This window comes from Lacerta agilis, chromosome 2, assembly GCF_009819535.1.
Source record: "Lacerta agilis isolate rLacAgi1 chromosome 2, rLacAgi1.pri, whole genome shotgun sequence".
Classification (NCBI taxonomy): Eukaryota; Metazoa; Chordata; class Lepidosauria; order Squamata; family Lacertidae; genus Lacerta; species Lacerta agilis.
The window spans coordinates 104,602,146-104,619,849 of NC_046313.1; the positions used below are offsets into that span (position 1 = coordinate 104,602,146).

Genomic DNA, 17,704 nt, shown 5'->3' on the forward strand with positions numbered 1-17,704 from the left:
GTTCTCGCAGTGGTTTAACTTGTGTGTGGGAAACCAGGGAGCAGAATATGAGCACAAGAGCACACTCTCCCCTCCCCTGATTTCCAGCAACTGGTATTCGGAAGCACTGCTGCCTCCAATTGTGGAGATAGAGGATAGGGATCATGGCTGGTAGCCATGGATAGCCATCTCCGCCGTGAATTTGTGCAATCCTCTTTTAAAGCCATCGAAGTTGGTGGCCATCACTGCCTCCTGTGGGAGCAAGATCCATAGTCTGTCTATGCGCTGCACAAAAAAGTGTACAGTACTGTATTACTAACCCAATGAAAAACAAAACACACTTCAGATTGCAAGAAAAGTATTTTTTTTTTTGCTAAATTCCTCCTGCACACCTGAATCCAGTGTTTTGTATGAAGCTTCCCGGTGGTGGGTTAAAATGTTAAAAAGGCAACGTTTCCCACACAGGATTAAGACTGGGTCGGATTAAACACCGTAATTTGGTAGTGGTAAAAGGGGCTCATCTAAGAGTAGCATATCGTTCTTACAGCGGCCAACCAGGTGCCCTCCAGATGTTGTCGAGCTACAACTCCCTAAATCTCCCATCACTGGCTTCACTGGCTGGGAATGATAGAAATTGCAGTCCAAAACATCTGGAAAGCAGCAGGTTGGGGGAGGCTGGCTTAACAAAGTCAAAGAAACGAACGGAAGGCGACCAGTTATTCAGACATCTGGTTTGTGCTGGATTCTTTATCTATGCTTTACACCAAACTAATAATAATAATAATAATAATAATAATAATAATAATAATAATAATAATAATAATAATAATAATAATAATAATACAGCCCCTCTCTCTCATACCGTCTCTATGGTCCTCCCATCTCTATGATCCGCCGCGGCGCAACAACAGCAACCGGAAAGCGCTTCTTCAACCAGAGCGTCGACCGGCTGGCGAAGGCGCATGTCCGGAAGCGCTAGAAGGTGACGGGAGCTGTTGGGGAGTACCGGCTTTCCGCTGCCATGGCGGGCGAGTTGGAGCGCTGGGTGTCCGGGCAGCTTCACTCTCTGCTGGGGCTGAGCGAGCGCCATGTGGTCGCCTTCATGGTGGGCCTGGCTCACCGGAGCCGAACCCCGGAGGACCTGCTCGCGCGCCTGGAGGAGACGGAGACGCTGCGCGCCGCGGACCCTTCGGCGCGAGCCTTCGCGCAGCAGCTGTGGGAGCGGGTGAGGCCCCGGCGGTCGTTGGGCGCGAGGCCGGACTCGGGGGCGGGGAGGGGGGGGGAATAACGCGTCAGAAACAAGGCGACGCTGGGGCTATCTGGGGGTGGCGCGCCTTGACTACGATACTTGGCGTTGGGTGCTTGTGAGGGTCCAGATAGAGTTGCCACCTTTCTACTGGCAAAAGGCGGGGCGGGGCTGTTAGTGAACAATTTCTTTTTTTCCTCTGGTGCTGAAGTGACTTCAAAGCCGTCCATTACAACCTATGGCAGCCCAACAGGATGGGCCCTCTGGAATTTGTCGCACATACATGCGCTCACATGAATTTGTAAACCTGGCCGTGCTTGGCTACCCAGAGCTTAAATGCATGACCTTTCACACACACGTGCATTTGGAGAGGATCCCTAACTTAGCAGAAAGCGGGGCGGGAGAGAGACCTGATGAAATACAGGACAAAACTGTATCAATACAGGACAGCATTTCACATTGAAATACGGGACAATCCTGTGTTATGCAGGACAGGTGGCAACCCTATGCCCAGAGTGCTTCCAGGATGTGGGACTGGCCACCTTTGGAAGACGGCTCAGGAACTTCGCTTGGTCTGAAATGCAGCATACAGATGCAGTGTTTCTGAAAGTTGGGTCCCCGTCTGTTGTTTGACTACATCTCCCAAGGTCCCTGACCACTGGTCCTAGCTAAGGATGATGGGAGTTGTAGGCCAACAACAGCTGGGGACCCAAGTCTGAGAAAGATTGGGTTAGCGGCTGGGGGCTCCACCTCCATTGTCCAGCCTGGACACTGAGGTCCAGCTCCAAGGACCTTCTGGTGGTTCCCTCGTTGCAAGAAGTGAGGATACAGGGAACTAAAATGGCCTTCTCAGTAGTGACACCCGCCCTGTGGAATGCCCTCCCATAAACAAAGATAAACAAAGATTAAGTTGCCTTTCAGCCACTGTGCTGGCTCTCTACTCTTTAAATATGTGGTTGTATGTAAAATGCAACTAATGTGAGGAGCAGATGAGGGATGAGGACATTTGTGGTTAGGAAGCACATCTGAAGCATCACCCTGAGAGGAGCGACCTTGTTGAGGAATGGTAATAGGCACTCAAGAGATTTGGTTTTTGTATATGAAGATGGAAGTCATAGTTTCCTTGTTTTCTGTTCCCTCACCAAATTTCCTGGTAGGTTCCGCACCAGGCCCCACGGGAACGTCCAGCTAGGTTAGCTGAACAGGAAGCCTTGGCCTTTCAGCAGAAGAACCGCTCATACACCCTGCTGGAGGACAGCGATGATGAAGAGACTGGTGAGGCGACTCGGGGCTCCAAGCGTCAGCGGCCTCCGCGAGGTCCTGAGGGCAAGCAGCGGAAGCGGCACAAACACCTGAGGCAGCGCAAGGAAGAAGAGGAAGACGACAAAGACTCTGATGAGAAGGGCAGCCAAGATGATGGGGGAAAGTGAGTATCAGTCACTTGCAGAGAGCAATATTGGGTGGAGGAGCAAAGGAAGCGATAGTGATAATTCTTTTGGTCATTCTTGGTGTAGGAAGTCAGCGGCATCCCCCACAATTAAGGAGGATTCAGAGGATGAGTGGGACCGGAGCGAGCGAGAGCGACTGCAGGACCTGGAGGAGCGGGACGCTTTTGCTGAACGTGTCAAACGCAAGGACAAGGAGAAGACACGCAACATTCTGGAGCGTTCAGACAAGAAGGTGTGGCCTCAGCCTGTGGCCCCTGCTTTTGGCAGCCCTTCCTGATTGCTCTCCCTGGTTTGTGCCCCCCTCTAACCTGAATGTCTCACACTGCCCATCTTTTTTTTATTGTGCCAGGAATTATCCACCTGTGGTTGAAAAAATCTGGCTTGAAATGTGATCTTGGTACCTAATACATTTAAAATACAGTAGGATTGTGCATCTACTCAAGCTTTAAAAGCATCCACTGCAGAATTTAGTTTTCTACTAATCACAACTTTTCTGACCCTTACAGCGGCAAAAGAATGCCTCAAAGAGAGTTTGGGTAACATCTGGTAAAATCTCAGTTTCAGGAGGAGGAGAGGTTCCTGAATTAAGATTTCAGTATTCAGGAATAGGGCATGAGTACACTGTGTACCTCCTCGTAACTAAGCTCCTTTCCCCAAACAACAAGAGGGAATGAGTTACACAAAACAGCAAGGTCATTCAGAGTTACTTAATTCTGAGCATTTGCTGATGTTGCAGGTTACTCTAGTGTAGAATTTTAGCTCTGTATTCGTATATTATAAAGCATGGAAGAACCCTTATTTGACCTGTGTAACATTGGCACCAAAACAATGCTGGCCTATAGGACCTCGCCCGTTTTTACTCATTTTCCTCACTTAATTCTTTACAAAGACTTCTCCCTTTTCTAGTACTAAACCTGCCCCAACTTTCTTTGCGCTTTTGAAATCTCTGCCTTGCCTACTCCAAGGTTCTTGCCTCAAGGCTATGTTCTCTAATAATTCTTGTTAGTGTTTTCTTTTCCATTTATATACTTCAGGCTGTGTGTATTTAATTATTATATTTAATTATCAGCTTTGATGCTGATTTATTTATTTAAACAAGTTACTACAGCTGTCTATAGGTGGTTTACAAAGATACAGTACAAAAAATAAAAATCAGTTAAAATTATAAAATCGAACTTCAATTAAAATGCATTCTGGCTTCTGCAGTTAGAGAAGGATAAGGAAAGTCATGTGTAAGTTATGGAATGGGGAAAAGTCAGGGAGGGTAATGGTTTTCTTGCTGAAAATTTCCCTAACAATTCTGTGGACTTGTGCTATTCATGACCAGTCCATAGTCTTTAAGAATATTGCGCCAAAAGTTTGGTGATAGGAACCCTGTTGATTATCTGCTTTGGTTGAACTATATGTTTGTGTCTTTTGTGTTCTGATCCTGCCAAGTCTAGGCCTATGAAGAGGCTCAGAAGCGTCTGAAGATAGCAGAAGAAGATAAGAAAGTTATGGTAGGAAACTTATTTTTACTGTTGTATGGTGTGCCTTTTGGCTCATGAAATTTGTAGTTGTATTCTACAATTTGTAGTTGTATTCTACAATATTTTAATACATCTTATCTTTTAACCACTAATCTTGTTATTTTTAACTACCTTTGATCAGACTAATGAGTGATTTTACCTTTGTTCCCTAAATGCCACACAATGTGTGTACTGGGGTATAAGGGGTAACCACTTGCAATATTTACTACAGCTTTTAGGAAAAGTACAAAATTCATGATTTCCAATCATTTTTTCCTTCTTCCATACATTTGCTTTCATGGGGCAGTTTGACTGGTGGGTTTAGCAAGCTACCAACCTAGCAGGAAATACTTCCTCCTAGTGAGAGGTTAGTTTAGAAACCTGTTTATTTCACGAAAGCCCAGTTGATATTAGGGATCCTGAATCAAACTCTCATAGTCCTTGCTGTTTTGTTTACTTGCATGGGCCCATATTTTCCCTTTCTGCCTGACAGGTTCCAGAGCTGCGTAAGAAGTCCCGCCGGGAGTATTTGGCGAAACGCGAGAAGGACAAGATAGAAGACTTGGAGGCAGAGATAGCTGATGAGGAGTACCTCTTCTCTGAGCTCAACCTAACTGCCCAAGAGCAGCAGGAGCTGGAATACAAACGTGAAGTTCGTGACTTGGCAAAACGGTACAAGCAAGCTGGAGAACAGGAGAAGTTGGAGAAGAGCAATCGCTACTACATGCCTGAGGAGAGTCGCAGTAAGGTAACTATCTTGCCCGTAGCAAAATTGAGAGCCTAGACGCCTATGAAGAATGGTTGGTAAAAGGAGCTCCAGGACAAAGTGTATGTATAACCCATTTAACTTAGGGGTGGGGAACTTATGGCCATCCAGATATTGTTGAACTACAACTCCCATCAGCCTTGACCATTGCCCATACTCATAGATATCTCATATAGAGTTGGAAGGAAGCTTCAGGATTATATAGTCCAACCACTTGCAATGCAGGAATATGCAGTTGTCCCTTACGGGGATCGAACCTACAACCTTGGCGGTTCTCAGCACATTTGGGGGATGAAATCGGTTTGCTGAGATTTCAGACTAAGGCTCAGCAATACATACACTTGTTTGCAAACAAGATCCCTTTATTTGCTTATAGTATGTAGAACTGCATGGCCTGGTAGGAATAGAAGACACCATATTTTGCCTGGTCATATCTGCCTTCCCTTCACTTGCTGTAATGCTGTGAACATTGACTATAATAAATGGAGAGGAGGAGACAGAACACAGCAACATGTCTCCCCTACCCCAAGAATATGCTGTTTGCATTAGCAGCTTGCAGCAGTTTCAGCTGTAATGTTTGGGACTATTATGCAGGAGAGTCCTCTGAAAAAAATCTGTTACAATACAGAACTGCCCTGGGGGAATGTGCTTCTAGGATGGTGCTGCACTTTGTTTTTCTCCTTAGAAATGAATGGCAGGCATTCCTTCATATGGGGGAAAGTAAGGAGGATAAATCTCTTTGCCATTCCTGATCTCAGCCATTGAGAATCAATCCTGTTTCTGGCTGCATAGCCACATCCTAAGTTCTGTTTCTTGGTCACAGAGTGTAAGGAACCTCCAGTTCTAAACCTAATTTTATGTGGGTGGCAAGGGGGGTGGCACATAAGGGAAAGGAAGTAGCAAGAAAAGAGGGTAGCTCTGCTCACTTTTGGCTCCAGCCTTGCCCACTGCTAGTATCTGGTCCCCAGTGGATTACCACGGAGAGAGAAAAGTTGCTCACCCTTGCGCTGCAGAATGGTAGATTGTGAAAACTTGCTTCCATATACAAGAAGAGTGTCTGAGGGTTTGATGCTTGTTCAACATGGCATATGTAAACTTAAATGCACCATACTTTTGAATAAATGTGCAACAGTTTGGGCTGTGAATATACCTCCAATTCAGTGATGCCTCACAAGGCTCTGAGATGCAAGATGCACAAAGGAGATTTCCATACTGATCTGTTTTTGTCCTGCAGAAGATACCTGATCGCTATGAGGATCCCCAGACGGAGGATCACATGGCCCCGCGAGATGAGCAGCGGCGCTGGGAGGAGGACCACATTGGGGCAGCTTCCCTCCGTTTTGGGGCCCGGGATGCCGGTCAGCGCCATCCTCACAAAGACTATGAATACGTGCTTGAAGAGGATGAGATGATCCAGTTTGTGAACGCCGTGCAGATGCGGGGCACAAACCAGGGCAAGGTAAGAATAGGCTGTTGGTTAGGGAATTGGACATGGGGTGGCTGGGACCAAAATAGTTAAATCGTGTAGTGAAGATGTCTTGAAGAGAAACTGCTTGGTGAAAAGAAAACAAGGCCATATTTGACGTGATTGAAAGGGAGCAAGCAAACTGTGTTACAGATAAGAAAACATTTGGGGACATCAGGAGATGGAGAATGCAACAAATCACTCCGTAGAAGCTTGAAAGAGAATTGCAGATTAAGCACTTATGCATAGCTGATGGTGGGAAATAGGGTTAGTACCATGAGATGGAGTAGAGCCTCTTCATATTGCTGAATGTGTGCAAACTAGACACGATAGGGACACTCACATGTTTGTTCATGTGTCTTCCCCATTTCCTATTCACCTATGAAGCATTGGGTGTGTGAGTCCATTTTTTTTTAACATCAGAAGGAGCACATGGATGAGTGATGCTGAGCTTCCCCCCCCCCCCCACAAACATGTTTACCTCCCTGCCCTCTTTCACCTCAGGCATCTTTCTCTTGTCCTCCCTCACTTCCAATATCAGAGCTTGCCAGGGATCATGAAGAGTTTGAAGTTGGAGGGAGGGCTCAGTTCCTATCCCCCACATGTTCCTTTTGAGGTAGGAAATTCTACCTACCTACCCACCCCACAACCTTGATTTATATGTTAACAAGGGAGACAGATGAACAACAAATGTGGCTGCCTCCAGAATACCTGTTGTTTTGACAGCTTTCCTGAGCATCTTTAGAAGCAGCTTGTTTGAGCCTTGCTTGTTTGGTGTTAGATATGTCCGTATTTAAGCCCAAGTATACATAGACACCTGCACAATCAAGTTCTGTTTACCTAGGATAAGCTACTGGAAGATAGGAAAATGCCTTGTACTGTGGCAATCCAAATATCCATTTAGCCCAGAGTTATTTCTGGGATCTTCTGCATGTAAAGTGTGGTACTCAGCAACTAAACTACCATGCCTCACCAGCTCTGCATGTGGAACTGGCTTTTCCCAGTGGCAGGATTTAAGTGTAGACCCACTAAATCTCTATGGCCACTCTGTTTCTCTTAGTCCGTGGAGGAGAATCCAGAGTTGTCCGAAGCTGAGCGCAAGAAGCTTTCCATCCAGGAGGTGCGCCGTAGCCTGCCCATCTTTCCTTACCGTGCGGACCTGTTGGCCGCCATTGCCGAACATCAAACACTTATCATTGAAGGAGAGACTGGCTCTGGCAAGACCACTCAGATCCCACAATACTTGTTTGAAGAGGTAACTTTGCACAGAAAGTGAGGGATTGTGAATATCAAGTAAACCTGCACTGTGGCTAGCTAGAGGGAGTGCTCCCTTTGCACTTGCTGCCTCTTCCTAGTAGAAGCATTGCAGCAACTGAATGAACAGCCTGGTACAAATGCAGCCTGTGAGTACTAAGGGAGATTTTCTCTCTTCCTACAGGGCTACACACAGAAAGGAATGAAGATTGGTTGCACCCAGCCCAGGCGAGTGGCAGCTATGAGTGTTGCTGCCCGTGTTTCCCAGGAAATGGGTGTCAAACTTGGAAATGAAGTATGTACTTGGAGGTGGGGGGCTGCAGAAGAAAAATGTATGTCCTGTTCCCAGTTGTTTCGGCCAGTCATTTCTGAATTGATTTTTACAATGTCTAGTAATCCTAACAGCAGCCTACTTGGTCTCAGATAAATATGCTTTGCTGGTGTGACAATGTTCATGCGTTAATAGATGGGAAGGTCCCATCCTTCCCTTTTGGAATATATTTGGGTAACCGAGAATATAGGTGTTAAATCAGCTTGGAGTAAACCAGCATCTCCTTTCTATGCATCCATTGCTTGTCCATGTCTGTCCTTGATCTGGTGGTAGTACAACCAGCATGGCTGACACTGCTATCACCCAGAGGTCAGGTACAGTGTTTCCTTCTTTGCTTCTGATGGGAATTTGTATACAGCTTACAAATGTTTTTAAGACTATTGAGCTAAATTGACTTCCTAGCCAAATACTGTTCTGTGGGTAATAAGGATGGCTTCATTGAAACCTGTATCTAAAATTTAGCCTTTCCACAGGTGGGCTATAGCATTCGTTTTGAGGACTGCACCTCAGAGCGGACAGTGCTGAAGTACATGACAGATGGGATGCTGCTGAGAGAATTCCTCACTGAGCCTGACCTGAGCAGCTACAGGTGAGCAACAGCCTACCCCCTAGAAATCTGTAGATTGCTCAGTTAGGAGGTGGTGAACAGCTCTATTGTTTCTGAGGGATGGTTGAACTAGATTAGGTAGAATGCTCAGGAGGAAATATTGATTTGGGGTTATATAGAGTTACAAGATAGGCTAAATACTAGTATGTGTTGTACAGAACATAGAAGGCAGCTTCACTTGTATACATACAATAAAAATGTAAGCATGTCATCACACTGCAGTTCACTTGGCCACACACAGGTGGTGCTCAAAACTACAGCTTGTTGAGCAGCATCCGAGGAGAGCCACAGAGGGTCAGTCAGAACAGGCTGCTGCAGCGCCCCTTCTAGCGGCCACTCTTCTGCACTAGCTTCTCTCTTTCCTGCAGGATCTAAATATAGTTGCACAGCAAGGAAAGAAAAGGCATTCAGAAGTGGCAGTTAGCTGGCCTAGTAATCTTCTGATGTTGCTGATTAGGCACAGATAAGTTGGCAGTGGTGGCAGCAGCAGATTCCCAGGCTGGCTGCTGCTTGTAGCATCCTTCCTGTTGCTCACCTGCCTGCCCAACTCTTTATCCTGGTTGGCTGCAGGGGCATGAGATGGAAAGGGGAAGGTCTAAGAGGTTACTGTAAGAGGGGTAGGACAAGCAGGGTTGGTGAGGAATGGGAGGTAGGCAGGGTTGGCAGTCAATGGGAGCAGGTGCACAGCCCCAGTTATATACCGGTAAATAAAAATCCAAGAGCAGTTTCCTAGTCCTCAAGACTGTGGAGAGAAACATAGAAGCAGTTTCTACTAAGAAGGAAAGGTGTAATTGAGAAGGTCTTTTCAGAGGCTTTTCAGTGGGAAGCCATTGCTTAGTACAGCTGCCATCCCACGCTGCTCATGTTCTTTTGTAATAAATGGTCCATAGCTTTTAAATGACAACTGGTAGTTCAGCGGCACAGCCTCCCTAATTTCTTCCCTAGTGTCGTCATCATAGATGAGGCTCACGAGCGCACGCTGCACACAGACATCCTGTTTGGGCTGATCAAGGACATTGCTCGCTTCCGGCCTGAGCTGAAGGTGCTGATTGCCAGCGCCACCCTGGATACGGAGCGCTTTTCCACCTTCTTTGACGATGCTCCCATCTTCCGCATTCCTGGGCGCCGCTTCCCTGTTGACATCTTCTACACCAAGGTCAGCAAGCAGAGAGGCATGTTGTGGGTTGTGTGTGTGAACATTGCTAAGGAAACAGAGCTGCACTGATGAGCAGTACCAGTGCTCATGACAATAGTATACCAAAGGAGCTAAACACAGTATTACTTTTTTTTTTAAGCAGGATTCCCAGAATGTACATTTCTGTACTCAGAACTGAATTCTGGGCCAGATTCAACTAATGGATCCTGCTAGCAGAAGTCCACAAAAGGATTTTCACTGGTGCCAATAGGGCTTTTGCCCCCTTTCCCTTGCATTGGCTCTGAGGGGGGCAGGAGAACCCCTGGAAAAGCAGGGGGGAGGGGAGATAGTGAGGACTTTGGTTAAAAGATAAGCTGTGAGTGACATTGCGTTAGGCAATGTTTAATGGAGAGAGAGGAATATCAGCAAGTCTTGGTGTTGGAATAAGCGGAAGATGGGTGCCGGAAGCAGCAGTGAAATTAGGTTCCCCAAAAGAGAGATTGTGTGGTACAAGTTGTAACAGAAGCCATTGAGAGGCAGAGATGGGCTTTGCTTACATAGGTCAGTAGGAGATAGTGATACTTTCCCCACCTTCCATCTTCTAGGCTCCAGAGGCTGATTACCTGGAAGCCTGTGTGGTATCAGTACTGCAGATCCATGTTACACAGCCTCGAGGGGACATCCTTGTATTCCTCACTGGCCAGGTATGTCTGTGTTCGTTTCAGTGCCCACTTTGCCCTTGGAAGGGGGGGGGGGGAGAGACATGCAACAGCATCCGACTCCCGCTATTTGTTGACAGGAAGAAATTGAAGCGTGCTGTGAGATGTTGCAAGATCGCTGCCGTCGCCTGGGTTCCAAGATTGCAGAACTTCTGGTCCTCCCCATCTACGCTAACCTGCCCTCTGACATGCAGGCCAAGATCTTTGAGCCAACCCCACCAGGGGCCAGGAAGGTAGGAGCATGGAGCAGAGAAGGAAAGGGGAGCGAAGCTTTGGCTGTTTGCAGTGGAGCTGTATGTCTCTTTACCCACTCGGGAGGAAGGGAACACTTGGCAGGTTTGGGCTGTAGAGCTTGTGGTGATTTTAGGAACTGGTTTTGTGTTTCAGGGGATGTAGTTTTAAGCTGCTTACTGTCCTTGGGTTGTGGCTTTGAAAGGGATTGTGCAAGGACCAGTTTTGAGTTCACAGTCTGGAGTCAGACTGTTGGTTCAACTAGCGTGCCATTGTTTACTCTGACTGACAGGTCCTTCCCAGCCCCTTTGCCTGAAATCCTTTTTAAATGAAGAAGCCAAGTCTAAACCTTCTTCATCAAAGCATGGTCTCTTACCACTGAGATATGTCCCTTCTTCTCATAGTGTGCTTTAGGCTATGACAAAAGCAGGTGACCTGACCAGTTAACTTATGTATCTCTTCCCTTCTCCAGGTTGTTGTAGCCACCAACATTGCAGAGACATCTCTGACCATAGACGGCATCATATATGTGATTGACCCTGGTTTTTGTAAGCAGAAGAGCTACAACGCTCGCACAGGCATGGAGTCGCTCATTGTTACTCCATGCTCTCGGGTACTGGGCTTCTCTACTTTTATTCATCACACTCCTAAGCTTCATCTTTGGGTTAACCTGCAATTTTCATTCAGTCTGTTTCCTCTCTCATTCTCCTATTCTCCTATTTTTTCAGGGAGAACAGTCTAGCTTCCAAGTAAAATGCCAGGGAGAGGGTGTAAACTGTACTAACGGGTTATGCAGCATAAATTAGAGATGTACAAAAAGTGACTCTGTTAAGCCACAAGTTTGGATCTGGTTTTTTTTTCTGTATCAAAACCCCCATATGGTAGCATCTGCATAGCCACAAATGGCTTATGTGCTGGTTACCAGTACATTACAGGGAGTCTGGTACAGGTGGCTAGGAAGTGGGTCTTGGGTACGGTGTAACTTTTAAGGGACAGAGAAGTGAAAGTTGATAAGGTGATAGCTAGATATCAAAGCAAAAATGGATTATTCTTGGTCACTCTCATCATAAAGATGTTGAGATTCCCAACTGTAAACCCAGGTTTCCGCTTCTCATGAAATTATTGAAACTTACATTTGTGGGGGTTTTATGGTGTGCCTGCATCTGGTTTCTGAGGCTGCCTTGAGCACTGCATACATTTCAAGTGTTCCACAGTCACAAGGACTATAGATGTGCCCATATACTCAGTGAAGCCAGACATCCTGTATGTGCCGTGCTAGACAGCAACATGGAATTCTAGACCACCTTAATCAGAAACATGTTAATTTCACTGAGGTTTTGTTCGTGCTCATAATAGCCCTGATAAGTTGTCCTTGGGATCTGGTGGGATAAGTTGCCAGTTGTCAAACCCCCCCCCCCCCATCCTCACAGACGCAGTGCTTCATAATCTCCTTCCCTCTTTCCCTCAGGCTTCTGCCAACCAGCGAGCAGGACGGGCTGGCCGTGTGGCTGCAGGGAAGTGCTTTCGTCTCTACACAGCCTGGGCCTACAAGAATGAGATGGAGGAGACAACAGTGCCAGAAATTCAGAGGACCAACCTGGGCAATGTGGTGCTGCTGCTCAAAAGCCTGGGTGTGTGGCTGGTCAATCTAGGATGAGAATGATGTACAGGAGTTGCTTGGCTTTCCCTAAAACACCTCCTTATTAAGGCTTCTCTGGATGAGAACAATAGTTTGAGTGTTTTTAAGCCCATCATTTCCTAGGGTCCTATTTTCCATTTTAAAAAGATGGGAGGGGTGCATTTCCTGGTGGCAGAAATACTTGGAAGTTTTGCAGGGTGTTTCTAAGTCTAGCTTTCCTCCATTTCTCCCTTTAGGCATCAACGACCTGATCCACTTTGACTTCATGGACCCACCGCCCCACGAAACTCTAGTATTGGCACTGGAGCAACTCTATGCCCTGGGAGCCCTCAACCATCTTGGCGAGCTCACCAAGGTATCATTTCATAGGCTCAGTGGGCTGAAAGTGAGCTGGGTTTTCCAGCTGGCTTCATTGGGAAAAGAGCTGGAAGCAGGAAAGGAGGCCGGAGCTTCAAGCACACTGACATTTTCTGCTTGCTCCCCAGTTCAGGCTTTGTGGGTACAGATGGTTTTCATAGCATTGTTATGGATGATGTAAAATACTTGCCATTTTTCAGCTGAAAGATGGTGGGGTGTTGCCCTGTAGTAGAACTCTGTTGAGCAACTAGAATGCTAGATTTAGGAGCCTACGCTCAGGTTGCTGCTGAGACAGAAAGCTAGCTGGTGGCCTTGGGCCTTTCACTATTTCTCAGCCTAACCTAGGCTCACACTATTATGATGAAAGAGGAGGGGGACATGAATGCTCCCCCTAAGCTCATTGGAAGGATATAAAAATGTAAGAGATAATAAATGTCTTCCATGGGTTGAACATGTACCCTTCTACTATGATTTGACGAAGCTCAAAAGCTAGATAGTGTTAGGAAAAGTGGTGAAACTGTTCCAAATAAAAGGTTTCAAATGGTTCGGTTAAATTACACTTTTTATTTATTTGCGCAGTAGCCCACTGCATCCCAGTGACTCCAGGTAGGCACCAATATGAAAACATGAAACCCCCTATTAGCAAAGTTAACCTGAAAGGGTGTGTTTCTGGGACAGGATTTGGGATTTCCTCTGCAGGAGGAGTTTGCCTCCTTCCTTCCTTCCTTCCTTCCTTCCTTCCTTCCTTCCTTCCTTCCTTCCTTCCTTCCTGTCAGCATATGTGATCAGTTGCATCCATGCACAAACTAAGTGTCAGGATACAGCTGTACCCCCATCTGCTCTTAAAAGGAAGACTAATACATTATAGAGGTGAAGTCGACATTTGTGCATTTGTACAGCAAAATTTGTCCTTCTTGCGTTCTGTATTTAGCTGGGTCGGAAGATGGCAGAGCTGCCTGTGGATCCCATGCTGTCCAAGATGATCCTGGCTTCAGAACAGTGAGTCCTTCTCTGCCTTCCTGTGTCTCTTTCCAGCCAATTAATTGCGTGCTTAGCATTCTGTTCTAGTAACCACAAGTGAAGCTTGTGATCCCTATTATCTCTCTTAGTTCCTAGTTCCTCTTAGTTCTGCCTACTTATTGCTATTTTCCCAGCAAATTCCAAAGCTTTCGAAAACCTGAACGAGCTGTATTAGAATTAACTGTTTCTAGAGAGGGAGCCATGTTAGGCTGTTAAGCAAAACTAACCATCTTAGGGAATCGTAAAAAAAAACTAAGACATTTATAGATCTGCTTTTATTGGTGTGAGTGTTGCTGTAATCATTGGCAATCTGTTCCTTTGTTCTTTGTTGTGACTTGTGATCAAGAGAGTTGATTTCTTTTTTCAGAGAATATGTGACCTACTAAGTAATAAACTATTCTACTCAGGGTAGTAAAACATTTGTTTTGTTTTGCTTTTAAATGGCAGGTGGCTAAAAGTAGATTTTATCTTGGTTGCATTTTAAATATTGTAGATTTTTAATTTTTATTAACTAGTTAGAATTGTGATCGGTCCAGCTGCCCTTCAATTTTTCAGATTGGCTGCCCTTGTGTTGCTTCCTGCTGCTGGTTGTCTTATTCCCCAACTGAAATTACCTTCTGGTTAGCTTTCTATCATAAGGCTGTTGCTCTGGATTGAGGCTGGCTTTGTTTCTGCCCTGCCAATATCTAATGCCGTCCTGTTCTTCTGCTGGCATTCTCCAGGTATAAGTGCTCAGAGCAGATCCTTACCATCGCTGCCATGCTTTCAGTCAACAATGCCATTTTTTACCGGCCCAAGGACAAAGTGGTCCATGCTGATAATGCCCGCATGAACTTCTTCCTGCCTGGTGGGGACCACCTGGTTCTTCTCAATGTTTATAATCAGGTAAGGAAGAACTTCTAGGAACATAGGAAGCTGCCTTATACAGAGTCAAACTATTGGCCATCTAGCAAAGCCCCATCTAGAGTGACTGACAGTGGCCTTCCAGGGTTTCAGAGAGGGACGTTCCCATCCTTACCAGGAAATACCTGGATTGAACCTTAGACCTTCTTCATGCAAAGGTGGTCTACCCAGAGCTATGAACCTTTGCTTATGCTGTGCCTATGGAGTCAGGAAGGAGAGGGGCCTTTTGTTAATCCGTTTCAATTGAGTATCAGGCTAGCTCAGGGAAAGAGTTGGTGCAGTGGATGTGGATGACTTTCACATGCTTGGTTTGAGCAGATTGCTGTTTATAGTGGTAGTCTGCACCATGTTGCTAAGGAGTGTGATTACGTCTTCACTGCTAAAGCTCCTTAGAGCAGATTAAACAGATTTGGTTGGTGAATTTCAACCCTTCGGGTAGGAGGATTGATTAGATGGCCCCTTGAGATCCCTAAGAGACTCGCATCTAAGTGCATCGAGTTGCAAGAGAGTAAGTGCATGGCCTTTCTGTTTTAAGAGTGTATTTAGGCAAGAATCCTGTGTTAGGGGTTGAGGGTCTAGTCAACCCTGACTAGGAAAGGCTCATTGGCTGTTACGGCGAGAAATGAGGTACAATATTCCCTTGAGGGGCACCAGCTCTGTGGTTGTAATCAGGTCGGTGGGTGGATGGGAGCCCAAAAACTGGGACTTGGCTTATACCTCTCCTTTCCCCCTCTCTCAGTGGGTGGAGTGTGGTTACTCCATGCAGTGGTGCTATGAGAACTTCATCCAGTTCCGCTCCATGAGACGAGCCCGGGACGTGCGAGAACAGCTGGAAGGGTTGATGGAGCGCATTGAAGTGGACATCACTTCCAGCGAGGGAGACTACATCCCAGTCCGCAAGGTACAGGCTCCCCGGCTTCCATTACTTCCTCCAGGGCTGCTTGTAAATGTGGTGGTTGCCACAGACATGCCTGTGTTCTGCAGATCTAGAGTTGGAGTGTGGGAACCCAGCATAGATTTGGGAGGCGAGGGAGCTCTGTTGTACTTGGGGAAGTTGTTCCATGCATAATAATTTAGTTAGATGAGACCCTGTGTGGGGAATAGCCCTCTGTTTCAACTTGACTTTGTTAAATTTCTGTGCATGAAATTGTGTTGCTAAATGTGTATTACGTAATCCAGAATGAAAGTGCACTGGAAACACAACCTACAACACTTTGTAGTAGTTTATCAGATCAAAGACTCTGCCACTCCTAAATATATCATACAGTTGATAGTCTGTACAGCAACACTGAGCATTTTTGATCACTTGAAATGCCAAGGAGTACAATTAGATGGCTGTGTCAAGCAGAGCAAGCCAGTCCCCGCCCCCCATTACATTTTTGGATCTTTTTCATTCTTGACTTTGACTCTTCTGCAGGCCATCACCGCTGGCTTCTTTTATCACACGGCCCGCCTGACCCGCAGTGGCTACAAGAGTGTCAAGCACCAGCAAACAGTGTTTGTCCACCCCAACAGTTCCCTGTTTGAAGAACAACCACGCTGGCTCATCTATCATGAGCTGGTCTTCACCACTAAAGAATTCATGAGACAGGTAAAAAAAACCCACCATAATTCATGCTGGGACTCCTGGGGAGAACTTTTGAGATTATAACTTAAGCTAAGCCCTAAAGGAGACAGATGACCGGTAATTTTAGAAGCAATCAGTGTAACGTGGGTTGCATTCGCAAATCCAGCCTTGGTAACTGATATAGAGCTTGATGACGGTCTTGTGATGGGGGTAGTCTGTCTTTCCACTGTACTACTCTCCCAGTGAACAGCCACATCAAAACATATATTTTGAATGGAAAAGGTCCCAGGTTCAGTCTGTGACACGTCTAATTAAAAGGACCACAGGTAGTAGTGATCTCTGCAGGAGAGTGGCTGCTGGTCAGAGCAGATCATTGTAAGTTAGACCAAAGAGCTTCATGGGTGTAGAAACATTATTGTATTTTATTGTGCTCACTCTTTAGCAGGATCTATATAACGCTTTACAATGCATACCTTTTATGGGGCACAGGTGGCACTGTGGTGTAAACCACTGAGCCTTGGCCTTGCTGATCAGAAGGTCGGCAATTCGAATCCCCACGACGGGGTGAGCTCCCATTGTTTGGTCCCAGCTCCTGCCAACCTAGCAGTTCGAAAGCACACCGGTGGAAGTAGATAAATAGGTACTGCTCCAGTGGGAAGGTAAACGCCGTTTCCGTGCGCTGCTCTGGTTTTGCCAGAAGCGGCTTTGTCATGCTGGCCACATGACCCGGAAAAACTGTCTGCAGGCAAACGTTGGCTCCCTCAGCCAGTAAAGTGAGATGAGCGTCGTAACCCCAGTGTCGTTCGCAACTGGACTTGACTGTTAGGGGTCCTTTACCTTTTTTTATGTAACACTTTGGTTTTCCCCAAAGAAGAAAATGATCAGTGTGTCAGCTGACATTGAGTTGGGCCAACAATGAAATATCCTTTGTACCTTGCAGGTCATAGAGATTGACAGCACGTGGCTGTTGGAGGTGGCCCCGCATTACTACAAAGCCAAAGAGTTGGAGGATGCTTCCAACAAGAAGCTACCCAAGAAAGTGGGGAAGACCCGGGAGGAGCTGGGATAGGCGTCTTCTCAGTTATCTGCTTCTCCCCACCAACCCTGGGACACTTATTTGTACAGCTGTATAGTTTTGATGTCATTTCAAGGCATTGAATAAAACCTTTTTTCTACAAACCCTCATGGGTAATTGCTTCCCTTCTCTTCCTTGATAAGAGGAGGAAAGTCTCTTTGGAACTCATACAGCTATCTTGGACTGCAGTGTAGCTACTTAGCTACGGCTGTTTAAGCTACTATAGTTTGTCACTTTTGTTGGCTATATTCATGCTATGCAAGCATTTGCACATTTTGCAGGGGGTGTACATTAATTCATCTAGGTCTAATACAGAATACTATATAGCATTCACAGCAGTTCCCAGCTAATGCAGACAGCTAACCTACACTCTACGGCAATTCATACATTTTCTTGTGGTTGGACAGTTTGGTTAAGGATTTACAGTACAGTGGTGCCCCGCTAGACGAAAATA

The 17,704-nt window shown here is 46.1% G+C and overlaps 1 protein-coding gene across 1 annotated transcript; it reads left to right on the forward strand.

The window, feature by feature from the left end:
• The first annotated feature begins 963 nt into the window (after positions 1–963).
• Positions 964–17,355, forward strand: DHX16 (DEAH-box helicase 16). Its single transcript, XM_033141548.1, has 20 exons — positions 964–1,204; positions 2,383–2,651; positions 2,740–2,905; positions 4,116–4,172; positions 4,675–4,929; positions 6,182–6,406; positions 7,473–7,667; positions 7,851–7,961; positions 8,471–8,586; positions 9,550–9,760; positions 10,345–10,443; positions 10,539–10,691; positions 11,162–11,302; positions 12,158–12,320; positions 12,565–12,683; positions 13,617–13,684; positions 14,428–14,590; positions 15,348–15,509; positions 16,026–16,199; positions 17,116–17,355. Exons 1-20 carry the CDS (start codon positions 1,001–1,003, stop codon positions 17,242–17,244), a joined length of 3,180 nt encoding a protein of 1,059 aa, XP_032997439.1. The 5' UTR covers positions 964–1,000; the 3' UTR covers positions 17,245–17,355.
• Positions 17,356–17,704: the final 349 nt, after the last annotated feature.

Bases quoted from the DNA above. Each gene is read 5' to 3' on its own strand.
- DHX16 (XM_033141548.1), top strand. From the start codon at position 1,001: ATGGCGGGCGAGTTGGAGCGCTGGGTGTCCGGGCAGCTTCACTCTCTG. The intron at 1,205-2,382 runs GTGAGGCCCCGG...ATTTCCTGGTAG, and splicing joins CGCAGCAGCTGTGGGAGCGG to GTTCCGCACCAGGCCCCACG. The intron at 7,962-8,470 runs GTATGTACTTGG...GCCTTTCCACAG, and splicing joins GTGTCAAACTTGGAAATGAA to GTGGGCTATAGCATTCGTTT.